This window comes from Acomys russatus, chromosome 28 (assembly GCF_903995435.1).
Source record: "Acomys russatus chromosome 28, mAcoRus1.1, whole genome shotgun sequence".
NCBI lineage: Eukaryota > Metazoa > Chordata > Mammalia > Rodentia > Muridae > Acomys > Acomys russatus.
Window position 1 is genome coordinate 41,437,910 of NC_067164.1, and position 14,161 is coordinate 41,452,070.

General features: G+C 43.4%; 1 protein-coding gene across 3 annotated transcripts in view; it reads right to left on the minus strand.

Moving 5' to 3' along the window:
• Window positions 1-4,207: 4,207 nt before the first annotated feature.
• The window catches only part of Hfm1 (helicase for meiosis 1), an 80,910-nt gene continuing 70,956 nt past the window's right edge, over window positions 4,208-14,161 (minus strand). For 2 of the 3 annotated variants that reach the window (XM_051170520.1, XM_051170518.1), the window contains exons 34-38: window positions 10,863-11,096; window positions 9,549-9,639; window positions 6,047-6,158; window positions 5,790-5,941; window positions 4,208-4,277 (exon numbers count right to left, since the gene is read on the minus strand). In XM_051170520.1, the coding sequence (XP_051026477.1) occupies window positions 4,208-4,277; window positions 5,790-5,941; window positions 6,047-6,158; window positions 9,549-9,639; window positions 10,863-11,096 (659 nt within the window). The remainder of the gene's footprint in view (window positions 4,278-5,789; window positions 5,942-6,046; window positions 6,159-9,548; window positions 9,640-10,862; window positions 11,097-14,161) is intronic. The other variant, XM_051170521.1, reaches the window with a different exon arrangement.

The following is a 14,161-nucleotide window of genomic DNA, read 5'->3' on the forward strand; positions in this document are numbered from 1 at the left end:
TAGGGAAACACGCAGGGCGTGTATAAGTAGGGAACACGCAGGGCGTGTATAAGTAGGGAACACGCAGGGCGTGTAGCCGCACGCTTTAATCCCAGCACGAGAGAGTAGAGGCAGCTGGGTCTTTGAGTCATGCCAGTTTGGTCCACAGAGTGAGTTCTGATACTGCCTTCTTTCCTTTCTTTTGTATATGGGACTTTCTCACACTTTACTATGCATAAAATCTCCAAGAACCTTATTAACACAGAGATTCTGACTCTGACTAAGGCCTGGCCTTCCCATCTCATGGGCCCCTACCTGCAGGAGAGGCGAAGCTCCTGTGACTTGTGCTTGTCCTACTAACTGACCACAGCCTAGGTTCCTAGCTTGATTGTTTTTTTGATGCTGATCCTCACTCTAATTTGCTCTAACTTCTTGACTGGAACTTTTTATATTCCCACAAAAGTAAATGTTCTCAAGTGCAGATGCGACTTAGTGTCTATAGTTCCACAGTGCACACGGCCCCTACAACCTCAGACTAGGGGTCTCAAGGAGTCATTGCTAGTAAGCCTGATGAGGAGGTTTCCTAGAAACAGGCTCATGACAAAGAAGTGATTCTACGAAGGAGTAAATCCTGTCAAAATTTAGAACAGTGAACAATTCAACAGTCATTTGTTTGGTTCTAGAGTAAAAATTCCAGAATTATTTTGTAATTACACTTGATTTATGGTAACAATAACACTTTATATGTTGTGATCATACACCAACTGTTAGTGAGGAACAGATGTAGGTAGTGCCGTGTGTCTGAAAGGACTAGAAAGTATAGGAGGGAGGTCTAGGCACAGCATTTTTAAAGGATAATATCTATCAAAAGAGCTTGTTTCTGAAGTCCTTAAGTAATTCAAAGGAATGTTCCATGATCTCCTCCTACCCCACTGCTTAATAGGCCACCTAAAGTGTTCTTTCAGAAGCAGTGTGTGTGTGTGTGTGTGTGTGTGTGTGTGTGTGTGTGTGAGAGAGAGAGAGAGAGAGAGAGAGAGAGAGAGAGAGAGAGAGAGAGAGAGAGAGAGAGAGAGAGAACATATAGCTGCCACTACCACTTACTGGCACAATCTAGGAATCTATCCTTGAACTGAAAGCCTTTATGCAATGGCTTATTAAGTTCTCAATACACACACCTGTTAGGTGTATACAATTGTGCTAACAATGTAAAAAAAGCAGCTGAGTAACATTTCATATGAGAAAACTTCTGAAAGCATTCAACCCTCAAAAGAGATTTTTTACATTAATTAGTGAATTATGTTTTATAAATATGGGTGTGGGTGTTTCCTCTGCAATGTGTATGTGTGCAGCACATGTGCACAACGCCTGTGGAGGCAGAAGATGGTGTCAGAGTCCCTGGAACAAGAGTTGGAGGCAGCTGTGAGCTGCTGTGTGAGTGCTGGTAGCCAAACCTGGGTCCTCTGGAAGAGCAGCCAGGGCTACTAACCACTGAGCTGCCTCCAGCCCAGAAAAGAGAGTTTATGAAAAGCTCCACCATATGTTCATTCAATAAATAAACAAACCTAATTTGTAAATAGGAGTATTTCAAGATGATTATTCATTTTACAGAAAGAACAGCAGTAGTTGATCTCCTATGAGAGGTCAGTATATGTGGCTGTTTCCTGTTGAAGTTGCATACACTGAACATACAAACAGGTGCACACATGATGAATAGCTATAGCATTGTGAACTTGACTCTGTATGTATTTCTTAAGATGAGAATTTAATGTGTGGGACTTCTCAAATTGACCTGATTATGAGAATCATTGCAGTGCTGATTTAACCTACAGGATTTCGTGATTTCTCCACTGGGGGCACTCACTAGATCTGAGGTAAGGGCCAGGGACTTGGATATTTAATATACTATTCATATTTTATGATAATGCAAATTTGAGAAACACTAGTCTGCTGACTAAAGCTTGACTTTCATTTCAAGACCTTCACAGTTTGGCATTAAGTTACCTTGTAAACCCACACAGCATTTGCCTATGTTAAAAATGTCTGTTAGTTCACAAATCCATACTTTCCTCCTTGGATCTCTGCTCAGATGTGGCCTCTGTCTAGAATGTCATTTCTTACATCCCTCAACAAAGGCTTATTCATTGTTTAAGGGTCAAGTTTTAACTTCTCTCTGAAGGCCACCTTAACTCTGTAGCCAAGACCATATGCCCTGGTTTTTAAACTTTGATTGCAGTGTGGTCCCTGGATCTAGAGCACAGTGTATTTTCGGAATTTGTTGAAAAAGTAAATCACTTTGGAACTCTTCAGACTAAGTGAGAAACTCAGAGTCTGGCACAGAGCAAGCAGTTCTCTATGGACAAGCTGTCTGACTCAGTGCGCTGCTGCAGTGAGGCCCTCCCAGTGACTTGTGCACTGCTGCAGTCAGGCCCTCCCAGTGACTCGTGCACTGCTGCAGTCAGGCCCTCCCAGTGACTCGGTGTGCTGCTGCAGTCAGGCCCTCCCAGTGACTCAGTGCACTGCTGCAGTCAGGCCCTCCCAATGACTCAGTGCACTGCTGCAGTCAGGCCCTCCCAGTGACTTGTGCACTGCTGCAGTCAGGCCCTCCCAGTGACTCAGTGCACTGCTGCAGTCAGGCCCTCCCAGTGACTTGTGCACTGCTGCAGTGAGGCCCTCCCAGTGACTTGTGCACTGCTGCAGTCAGGCCCTCCCAGTGACTTATGCACTGCTGCAGTCAGGCCCTCCCAGTGACTCAGTGCGCTGCTGCAGTGAGGCCCTCCCAGTGACTCGGTGTGCTGCTGCAGTGAGGCCCTCCCAGTGACTTGTGCACTGCTGCAGTGAGGCCCTCCCAGTGACTTGTGCACTGCTGCAGTCAGGCCCTCCCAGTGACTTATGCACTGCTGCAGTCAGGCCCTCCCAGTGACTGGTGCACTGCTGCAGTGAGGCCCTCCCAGTGATTTATGCACTGCTGCAGTCAGGCCCTCCCAGTGACTCGGTGCACTGCTGCAGTCAGGCCCTCCCAGTGACTCAGTGCACTGCTGCAGTGAGCTCTGTATGCTTTGCGTTATTTACTTTGTTGTCCTTTGCAGGTGCTGCATGGCTTACAACCTGGCAGTCTCCCAGACCCATAGCAGCAGCTATTTTCCAACAGTTCACATGACTGTCAGCATTTCTTAGCACAGACAATGTTTAAATTAAGATGGGCATGTTTCTTTTTAAAGATACTGATGCTACTGTGTAGGTAAGAGGCTACAGCATAACACAAACGTAACTTTTATATTCACCAAGAAATCAAAAAGTTAGCAAAGCTTGCTTCACTGTGGACTCACTGTGGTGTGAGGCATGCCTGCACTTACTACAGTTAACACTTCTCATTGTCTCGTCAAGCATGCAGGCTCTGCAAGAGCAGAACGGCAGTCTCCTCCTCTGCAGGACCAGACACTGGACTTTTCACTTCTTGACAGACCACACTGAGCTAAACTGTTACTTCTTTGGTGCCAAAGTCAAAGATAAGCAGATTTTAGAGTCAAGTTCTCACTTACTGGACCTGAAGAACCTGTAAAGGCTGTGCTGTGATGAGCGGAGACACAGGGACACATGCAGGCTGTCCTTGTAGGACACAGACGTTTTAGTTCTGTTCTAAGCTTTTGATGGAAGTGCAGTGCATATTCCTAATAATGTTCACTAGCAAACACATATGATCATTTCACCTGCAAGTTCTTTTCTTCTCTACATTTTTATCTTAGAGACCAACTTTGCCTATTAATATACAGTAAATTAGAAATGAACCTACCCGGGCGTGGTGGCGCACACCTTTAATCTCAGCACTCAGGAGGCAGAGGCAGGCGGATCGCTGTGAGTTTGAGGCCAGCCTGGTCTACAAAGTGAGTCCAGGACAGACAAGGCTACACAGAGAAACCCTGTCTTGAAAAACAACACAAAATATAAAAATGAAATATTAGTTTCTATTAAAATTGGTTTAATAGCAACCTATTTATAATGATAATTTAACTAACAGTTTACTGAAACTAAACCATTCCTCTAGACATTACAATAGAAATAAGAATTTATCAGCCCATATATTTTGTTATAAGAAAGTTGAGAAATGAATCAAATTTAAGGGAAAAATTCTGAACAATTATTATCTTCAAAAATAAAATATTTTAGTTACTATACATATTTATACTTTGCCTATTAACAATATATATGTATATGTTATACATATATATATTTAGAAAATGCCATTAAATATTCCTAGAAGGGCCTTCATTTCTTCAGCTGCATCATCAGGATAATACTTACTGGAGGGAAAAAGCAAACAGGAATTAATTTTTTGTAAACCAGCTTATTTTCAAATACAGAGTAAATAATGTAACATTACAGTACAGTTAAACTTGAGCTTTGCTGTGAGGTTAATATAGCAAACACACTGAGTATAGTAATCTGTCTGTGGGTAAAAACAATAGACTGTAACCTGTAAAGGGTGAGGAACAAATCTCTGAATTATTTCTCTAAATATACTTGGATGTAATGCTGTTTAATAAAGCATGAGCAAGTGTCTAAGCTGGGACTCTCTAAGGAGAGAGAAACTGCTGCAGAGGTTCCTCTTAAGAAGGGCCACCGCTGAGTGGAGAGTGAGATCTGGCTCTCACACGAACTCTGGTGCCCCTTTTCTGACCACGTCCCCTGGACGGGGAGGCCTGGCGGCACTCAGAGGAAGGATAGCAAGTTACCAAGAAGAGACTCGATATTCTAAGAGCATATATAGGGGGAGGAGGTCTCCCTCAATCACAGACATAGGAGAGAGGAGAAGGGGGGAAGCGGGAGGGAGGGAGGGAGGAATGGGAGGAAAGAGGGGATGGGCTAACAATTTAGATGTAATATGAATAAATTAATAAAAAAATTTTTTAAAGAAAGAAAGGAAAAAAAAAAAAAAAAAAAAAAAGAACGGCCAGCAGGGAAGGGGCTAGTTAGTTTATCATGACTGTGACACTGAGCCTGCTGCAGTGTGAATCAGCCGACGGGCTAGACCACAACATGAACTTCTAACAGTTAGCTGATTTCACTTGTATTTCTCCAGAGACATTACAGTTTATACTGTCAATACAACATGCTGCACTCAAATCAGTAAAAGCACCTTTATCAACACAATGTTTCATAATTAATAGCAATAAATGTAAGTGTAAAATTAGTATGCCTAAAGTTATTGGCTTTAACGATCCTTGGTTCTCAGGAGATCTAAAATTTCTGTGCTTTTAGTAAATAAAAGGTTTTGTTCCTGATCTTTAAAACGAACAAAGGAGGCTCTGGAGGAATAGCTCAGTGCTTATGCGCATGTACTGCTCTTCCAGAAGACCTGAGTGCAGTGCCAGCGCCACAGTAGACGGTTCACAACTGCCTGTAAGCCCAGCTCCAGAAGGTCCTGACTCCTGCACTCACATGCAAATACCTATGTAGGCTTTGAATTTTTTCACACCTACTATATTTGGGGTTCTTTAATATTTGTACTTCCCTACCTCCATTCCAGTCCATGTACTCTAGATAGGATGCCTACACACATAGAGAACAGACAGACAGATAGACACACACACACACACACACACAGACAGGCAGACACACACAGAGAGATACACACAGAGACAGACAGACAGACACACACACACAGATACAGAGACACACAGACATACATAGATACATACACCCACAAAGACACAATTAAAAATAAATCTTTCAAATGAACCAAAAATTATGCTGAATTTTCTTGTAAAATTTTTTGTTAGTTAAGTCTTGAAATGTATTTAAAGAGTTCTTACCTAAGATCAATGTCCTTTTTAGAGCCACTGTTTCCAATAAAAATATCAACTTCCTTAAACTTGGGAGACTGTGGTGTTTTCTTAGCACCAGTAAAACACACCCTCTCAATCACGGGAGAGAGAGACAGCTGTCTTCGCTCTTGTAAACTGACCTATATTTAATGTAAAAACGAAACAAAACAAAACAAAACCAGCAATCACTGCGAGTTAAGTATTCAAGCAAAATTTAAAATAAAAACAAAAAGTACATGGCTTACAAGACTTGCATTTGCAGCTTGTTGAGGTAATTCTACCACAGAGGATGGCTCACACTTGGACATGGCACAGTCTGATATATAAACATCTTGCTTCTTGTGTGATGAAACAAAACTAAAAATTAAATCAATTATTTATGAAATATGACAAACAAGAAAGACAAACATCTACATTAATAATTGTTCTGTTAAGAATATTATATTTATTACAAAAGTTGATATTGCTTACTGCACTCATAGAAGAATATGGAAGATTTGAGATAGGTCACTATGTAACTGGCTGCCTTGGAAGTCACTGTATATACAGGTCAGGGTGGCCTCAACTCAGAGATCTCCCTGCCTCTGCCTCCCAAGTGCTGAGACCACATCTGGCTATTTTCTTTCCTTAAGAACAAACCCAATTCACATATTCCAGATTAGAGTCTTTTTTTTTTTTTTTTTTTTTCTGAGACAAGGTTTCACTGTGTAGCCTTGGCTGTCCTGGACTCACTTTGTGGATCAGGTTGGCCTTGAACTCACAGAGATCCGCCTGCCTCTACCTCCTGAGTGCTGGGATTAAAGGCGTGCGCCACTACCACCTGGCCTAGAGTCTTACTTAAGAAATAATCATTCAACAATTTTCTTTAAGATTTCCTATAACCCACAAATCTGTAGATCTTTTCTAAACTCTCACTGCTTAACCGTTAGCCTGTGTGTATTCTGGATTCACAGTTACCACCTTCCTTTACACAACTACATACACGTCTTCATAACTTTTTATTAAATTCATACATTAGAACACAGTTATTATTTGCTACTATGTGCCATATGCTGTGCTAGGAGCTTGATATAAAGTGGCCAACAAGCCATCAGTGAGCTATCATCTAACACAGGGACAGGCCACCTGGCTGATAAAGTGCTTGCCTTGAAGGCACTTGGGGCTGAAGCTTGTGAGAAAATGCTCTGAGTAATGTCATGGAAAATAACAGTGCGGAGACTTATGCCTGTTTTTAAAGATGGCCATCAATCCTTTCTGAGTGAATGACAATTGAGATGCCATTTAAAGGCGGAAATTGATAGCTGTGTAAAGAGGACTGAGCAGTGATAGAGCAGGAAAGTCAGGTACACCGACCAGATCTTCTAAGTTTTGATTAGGAAAGACAGTGCAGGGGGCAGTAGAGCACAGGCAGCTCCCTGCATGCCGTGGCTGCCTCCATGGACCAACTGCTGACAGGGTTTTTCATGGGCTTCTTGTGAGCAGACATTTTAAAAAACATTTAACTTCTAAACTATTCTAATTATTTATAGTTTTTAAAACTCATGGTGCAGAAAACTTTTTTTCTTGTCCTACCTACAGCTTTGTTTCCTTTTGCTGCGTACATCTGTTTATTCTACTTGACTCAGACTTAGAATCAATAAATGAAAAGGGATAAAAGCTGTGGGAGCCAGGTGTGGCCACACATGCCTTTAATCCCAGCACTCGGGAGGCTGAGGCAGGCGGATTGCTGTGAATTCAAGGCCAGCCTGGTCTACAAAGGGAGTCCAGGACAGCCAAGGCTACACAGAGAAACCCTGTCTCGCAAAAAAAAAAAAAAAAAAATCTGTTAATGGCCTAGGCGATCATAGCCCAAAGCATCTTGGGGTGGATGAGCCCCCGCTCAGTGGAGCTGCCCTGACAGGTCTGTGTAAGGGACTTGCTAGTGATGAGAACAGTGGTCTAAGGCCTGACGGCAGGACAATGGAGCCACACGTGAACAATCTGCCTGTGTCTGCAGTTCTGTGGGATCTGTGGTTCTGCCCTACTGATGCTCACACTGATAAGTGATTACCTATGTAAAACCCTGACCACCAAGGAAAGGGCTGTCAGCATTTCTTGTCTTTTGGCCAAAATTCTTCCCCCGTTTTGACTTCTAATCAAGTCCACTTCGGTAAAATCTGTTTGAAATGGAATATTTCTAGGATAATTTTTTTCTTTTCCAAATCTTTGGTTCCTGTACTCTCCATATACCACAAAACAGCAGTGCAGGGCAGAGGGACACTGCCTCTGAAACACTACACTTGTTCTCTGCAGCAATACGTGTTAGTTGATATGAAGGAAGAGTAAAGATATGAAGAACTGAAAAATCACAATGCCTTGATTAAATATCTTAAGGAAAAAAAATCTCCATATATCTAGCTGTTATGAATTCTCTCTCTTCCTCTACTGTCAGACTTCATTATCAAATTGAAAAGATGATCTCTGAGATTGTGTGTGTGTGTGTGTCTGTGTGTGTGTGTGTGGGTGGGTGGGTGTATGTGAGCATGTGTGTGCATGAATGTAGGTTGAAGGACAAATTGTGGAAGTTTTCTCCCTCCTTCCAATGTGTGGAGTCTCAAGGCCACACTCAGGTCATCTGGCTTGGTGGCCTTTACGCAGTCAGCCATCTCACAGGCACATCTCTGAGACAGGTGAAAAATCCAACTCTAACCTTTTCCCCATCACCTCTGCCCACATTAGTGCTTACCTTGTTCTGCCTTTCCTTTTAAATTTTATTGTATGTGCATTGGTGTTTTGCCTGCATGGATGTCTGTGTGAGGGTGTCCGATCTTGGAGTTACAGACAGTTGTGAGCTGCCATGTGGATGCTGGGAATTGAACCTGGGTCCTTTGGAAAAGTAGTCAGTGCTCTTAATCGCTGAGCCGTCCCTCCAGCCCCTGTTCTGTCTGTCTTACTGGTCACAAGACCTCTCATGTGCCTTATGAGTCACTCTATTATTGCTGCAGTAGTTCTCTTATGATTAGATTGAATGTCTGCACCGTCTTTGTGGAGGTGAACCACTGCAGACCCCTAAGCTAATTGTGCTCTACAGAGAGGGCTGTTGCTGTTCTTTGATGGAGGCCAAGTATATTAATTTCTTTGAACTAGATGTCAAAATTTAAAAATTATGAAATACCACACTCCTAAGTCACAATATCTGCCACCACTGAACTTGTATTTCATAGGCAGCAGTAGCTACTGGGCTGAGCAGTGGTTTCCCCCTGCTGACATAGTTCATACTCAGCCTTTGCTCCCTAAATTCTGGAGGCTGTTGAATTTGTGAATCTTGCCCTACTAGATGTAGTACTCATTATGGCATTTAAGGCCCTTACACTCAGATTCAGCAATTTCATCCTTACTTCGATGGCCAGCTGTTTAAAGCCTTATGTCCTTTTGTTTAAAAAAAAAAAAAAAAGACATTTAACTTAGAATGCCTATTCTCCTCTTTCTACTTGTTTGGAAAACCTGAAGTTCCTGGCTTCCACCCCAGACACCATGACTCTGTAGGGCTGGTGTGGGGATAGAACACAGACCCTTAATAAGCACAGCTGGGTGCCTCTGGCATGGTTTGACAGCAGCCCCTCCTGAAAGAGCTGTCTAATGTCAACAAGTCTAAGGTGGCCAACACAGTAACAATTCTCTGACATCTAGTGCCCTGAGCAAATCTCCAACTACAGTCCAAGAGGATAAAAGGTCCCAGGAATTGTAGACTGAAGTTCTGAAGCTTGCCTGTTTGAGATTTCTCTGTGGAATTTGCTGCTTGACTTTTGGAAGGGCAGCTTACTTCTGCTGCGACTTGAACCACAAGTGTCTCCAAGTCCTACGAGAAGAGAGAACATCTGAGGTGAAGGGCTGGTGGCAGCTAATGGAAGCGGTGTATGGGTTCTATGAGGCGTCTCTAAGCAGGGCTGGGTAGGAAGTGGAAGGCAAGGAGGTGGTCGGTGGACAAAGGGCTTTCTGTAAGAGAGAGGGGACTGTGATCAGCTTCCCAAATGCTCACAGAAAGGCTGGGCATGACTTCACTGGCCAGTTGGTAAAGCCATAACAAAAACATAAAATTTAAAAAGTTAAAGGAATGGATGTCCTAATTTGTTTTGATTGCTGTGATAAAACACCATAACCAAGAGTAACTTGGGAGGAAAGGGTGTATTTCAACTTACAGCTTAGCACTGTGAAGGGCAGCCAGGGCAGGGACCTGGGGCTGGGAAGCACAGACCATGGGGAACACTGCTTACTTGGTTGCTTCCCGTGACCAATTCATTTTACTTTTTTTGTTTTGTTTTGTTTTGTTTTCAAGACAGAGTTTCTCTGTGTAGCCTTGGCTGTCCTGGACTCGCTTTGTAGACCAGGTTGGCCTCGAACTCACAGCGATCCGCCTGCCTCTGCCTCCCCAGTGCTGGGATTAAAGGCGTGTGACACCACATCTGGCTTCAGATGCTTATTTTTAAGAACATGGTGTGTGTGTCCTTCACAGAGTGGAGCCTAGTGACTCAGGATGGAGACCAGGACAGTCTGTTTAATGAGGAACAATTTAACAAGCAGTCTGCGTTTAAACAAGACCTTTAACAAGAGATAGGAGGGCTACAGAGATGGCCTAATGACTGAGAGCACTTGCTGCTCCTCCAGAGGACCCTGGTTTGATTCCAAGAACCCACAGGCAGCCATTCCAGAGGATCACACGCCCTCTTCTGGCCTCTATGCATGCATGTGTTACACAGCATATAGGCAAAACACTCATATTGTAAGGTTAAAATAATTAAAAAACAAATTTTAAAAGAGAGATGGAAATGGGATAGGAAAAAATCACCTTATTTCTCATATCATCACCAGGAAACAACCTTGGCTTTTGCCCTCAGAGGGAAAGATGTTCTTTATGGAGGAGGCACTTCTTTTTTTTTTTTTTTTTTTTTTTAGCTTTGTGAAAACTTATAATCTTACTTAAATAAACACATATGAAAAAGTAAAAAATAAAGGTCTCAGGGACCAAAATAAATGTTCAAAGAATTTCTAATGAAATTGCTTTATGCAAACATACAGTTTTACCTGGTACAGCTGTCTGCTCTGCATCAGCTGAAAAGCTCATCACGTCTATTAAGCTTTCATCATCAAAGTCATCCCAAACTTCATCTCCCAGCTCAAAGTTCACATTCAGAACTCCTGAAGACTTGCTTTCATCTGCAGCACTGCGGTTTCCAGGAGCATTAGCATGCCTGCTGAGCGTCACTGTTTCAGGGGTCTTTCCATTTGACGTTGTACAATAGTCCCATCCAGGAAAATCTGTGATGTGTGCACAAGCGTGTAGGTTGCTGAAGCATAAACATTGTTCTGAGCTGTGACAGACATCCTTCCTCTGGTGTGCGGATATATTTGAGCAGCAATTTTCAACAGTGCACATTGAGTGTTGAGCACTGACGGGTATCTTGTTCAGACAATTCTATTTACTGGGTCACATGTCCTAATAGGCTCAATAAATTTAATTTTTATCATCCTTATCATTGAATGTGCGTGTTGTGCATGAGGGTGCATATACCCCAAAGCACTGGTGGAAGGCAGAGCACAACTCTGTGGAGTCAGTTTTCTCCTACTTCCATGTGTATCCTAAGGACTGAACTTAGGTCTCTAGACTTGCCACAAGCTTCTTCAACCACTAAACCATCTTGCCAGCCTCATTTTTTTTTTTTTTTTTTTTTTTTTTTTTCAAGACAAGGTCTCTCTGTGTAGCCTTGATTTTCCTGAACTTGCGTTGTAGACCAAGCTGGCCTCGAACTCAGAGACCCGCCTGCCTTTGCCTCCCAAGTGCTGCGATTAAAGGCGTGGACTGCCACGCCTGGTCAGCCCCATAATTTTAATGAATTTTAGGTCTCACTGTTAATAACTTTGTAGCATCCCACTCTACAATATTTTCCTATACTGAAAACATACAGTAGTTTAGGAAGTTTTTGTTTTTCAGCATTATCATCTTTGTTTTTAACATAGTTTATTTGACTGGAATTTATTTTAAATTATCATAAAATGTTTAGCATAAAATTTATTAGCTTTTTAGCAGTATTTGAAAGATTTCTGAAAAATTTAACAAGAACTTCTTGTAAGGCAGTGTGAGCCTGAAGCAGTATGCCGCTCAGTCCTCTTCACCTGAATAGGCCACCCTCTTCCTACTGCATGTGTCCCTTGTGCCTCCAGCTACAGTTTACATTTATACAGTAGGACTGAAAACAGAATAGTGTTAAATGCCATGGAAATACAGTGAAAAGGACAGCTAGGGTAGAAGAGACTCCTCTAAGATGGAAAACGTGTAAACAGCAGTCGCAGCGCTCCCAGCTTGCTAGAGCTGTGGCCGTGGGGCAGCCAGTTGCTCTATGAAGGAGCAGGGAGTGGCCACAGCAGCCAGGGGCCTTCAGGAGCTCTGGAGCACAGGGCACGAGAAAGACGACCCACTGGAGCTGCACAGCAGACACGTGTCAGACCACGCCAAATCCGTCACCTTAAGATCTTTCTCTTAGCCAGGCACGGTGACACACACCTGCAATCCTGGCACTCAGGAGGCAGAGGCAGGTGAATCTGTGAGTTCAAGGACAGCCTGGTCTACAGAGTGATCCAGGACAGCCAGAACTACAAAAAGAAACTTTTTCTTGAAACAAAACAAAACAAAACAAAAAACCCTTTGTCTTCTCATCAGCAAAAGCCAGGCACTGAAGATGTTCTCCCTGGAGGCTGCACAGTCAGGTGCTGTTGGTCACTGGGAACACTGATGGACTGGGGAGTGAGAGCGTGAAGCAGGGAGTGCAACAAAGCTGATGAGATAAGGAGAGGAAGTGGTGTCTGAGCCTAAGTATCAATATCAACAGGAGCTGAAATGACAAATGTGGGCGTGTTGCACGGTACAAACGCTCAGGGTTTTTAGAATCATCCTTCTTCTGCTCAGAAGACCCTCACACTGATCTGAGAGAGAGAAGGAAGGGAACGCAGCACCAAGAAGAGCAGAGTGCAGATGTGGGTGCTGCTAACCCTGTGGCAGCTACGTGCAGGACGGCGGCCATAGGAGTGGATCTGTACTTAGAAAAGACAGACTGAGACGTCATCAGGAGTTAGCTGGGTGTCTAAGATGTGGCTTAGGAGGCATTGCATACAAGTTCTGCAGGAAAAAGAATAAAGAGAGAGGAGCAGGAAGCGCCATGGAACTGAGCAGCTAAGCCACTAAAGCACCCAAGGAAGAGCAGCCTGAAAGCAGTGAAGAAGAACTGGACTCTGGAAGGAAGCGCGTGTGAACTGCCCTCTCACCACCTTTTAGCTGGATTTTCCAAAGCACGACACAGACATAGAGAGCACAGGGCTCTCTCGCCGTCTCTCTGGCATGCCGAGCTCCCTGTCAGCAGAAGCACCCTTCTTTCCTCTGTCCTGACGGCCACTGCCCATGGTCCCCTGCCTTCCCTGGGGCCACTGCCCATGGTGCCCTGCCTTCCCCGGGGCTACAGCCATAGAGATCTATCCAAGATGAACACGTTACTCAAAATAGACTACTTAGAATGAATTCAGGTCTGTATAGCTACAAGGGAAAACTATCTTTTTCTATTGAGCTTGTTAAACTGAAAAGATGAAAATTTGGGAGGACTTGTTATGTGAAGAAGCCTGTTTAACAAGTGAAGCAATTATCAATACACACAGCTAAAAGATTGAGAGGCCACCAGAGATGTGATGAGATCAGTTGCGTGCCTGGATTTAGCCAAGATTAAAGCCAGCTGCCTACGTGGATGTCCGGTTTATATGGAGACCAGCACTTACCGCTGTGTGCGTAGGCCCCTTTGTGTAGCATCTCAGGTCACCACAGAGCTCACGGGTAGCTAGATGGAAACTAGATGCGGCTGAAGAAGGCGACGGCTTAAGCATGTTTATGTGCTAAGAGGAAAAAGCCAACAGAAAGCAGAGAGCGACCTGGGTGTCAGAGGAAGGACAACAGGCTGGACGGCAGATGGACGGCACAGTGAATTCCAAGCAGACAGGAGCGTTACACAGAGAGACCTTGTCTCAAGAACAAACCAAAACCAAAAAAGTAGACAATGACAATACTGGATGGAGGAGAGGAATAGCTGTCCTTTTAAATTTCCAGAGAAGGCAAGATGAAATAGAATTCAAATTAAGCTTTGAATAAAAAATAATTCTTTGGAGACCAATTGAGGGTTAATGATAGATGCACAATCAGAGAGACACATCAGCTGACTGAGGGGATGAGATAGCAGGGGTCTGGGGAGCTCATGTGCTGTAAGTTCAACACTCAATTTTCTACTGATAACTAGAAGTCATTTCATTTTCTAGAAATGGCATTGGACCGGGAACCAGGAGATATG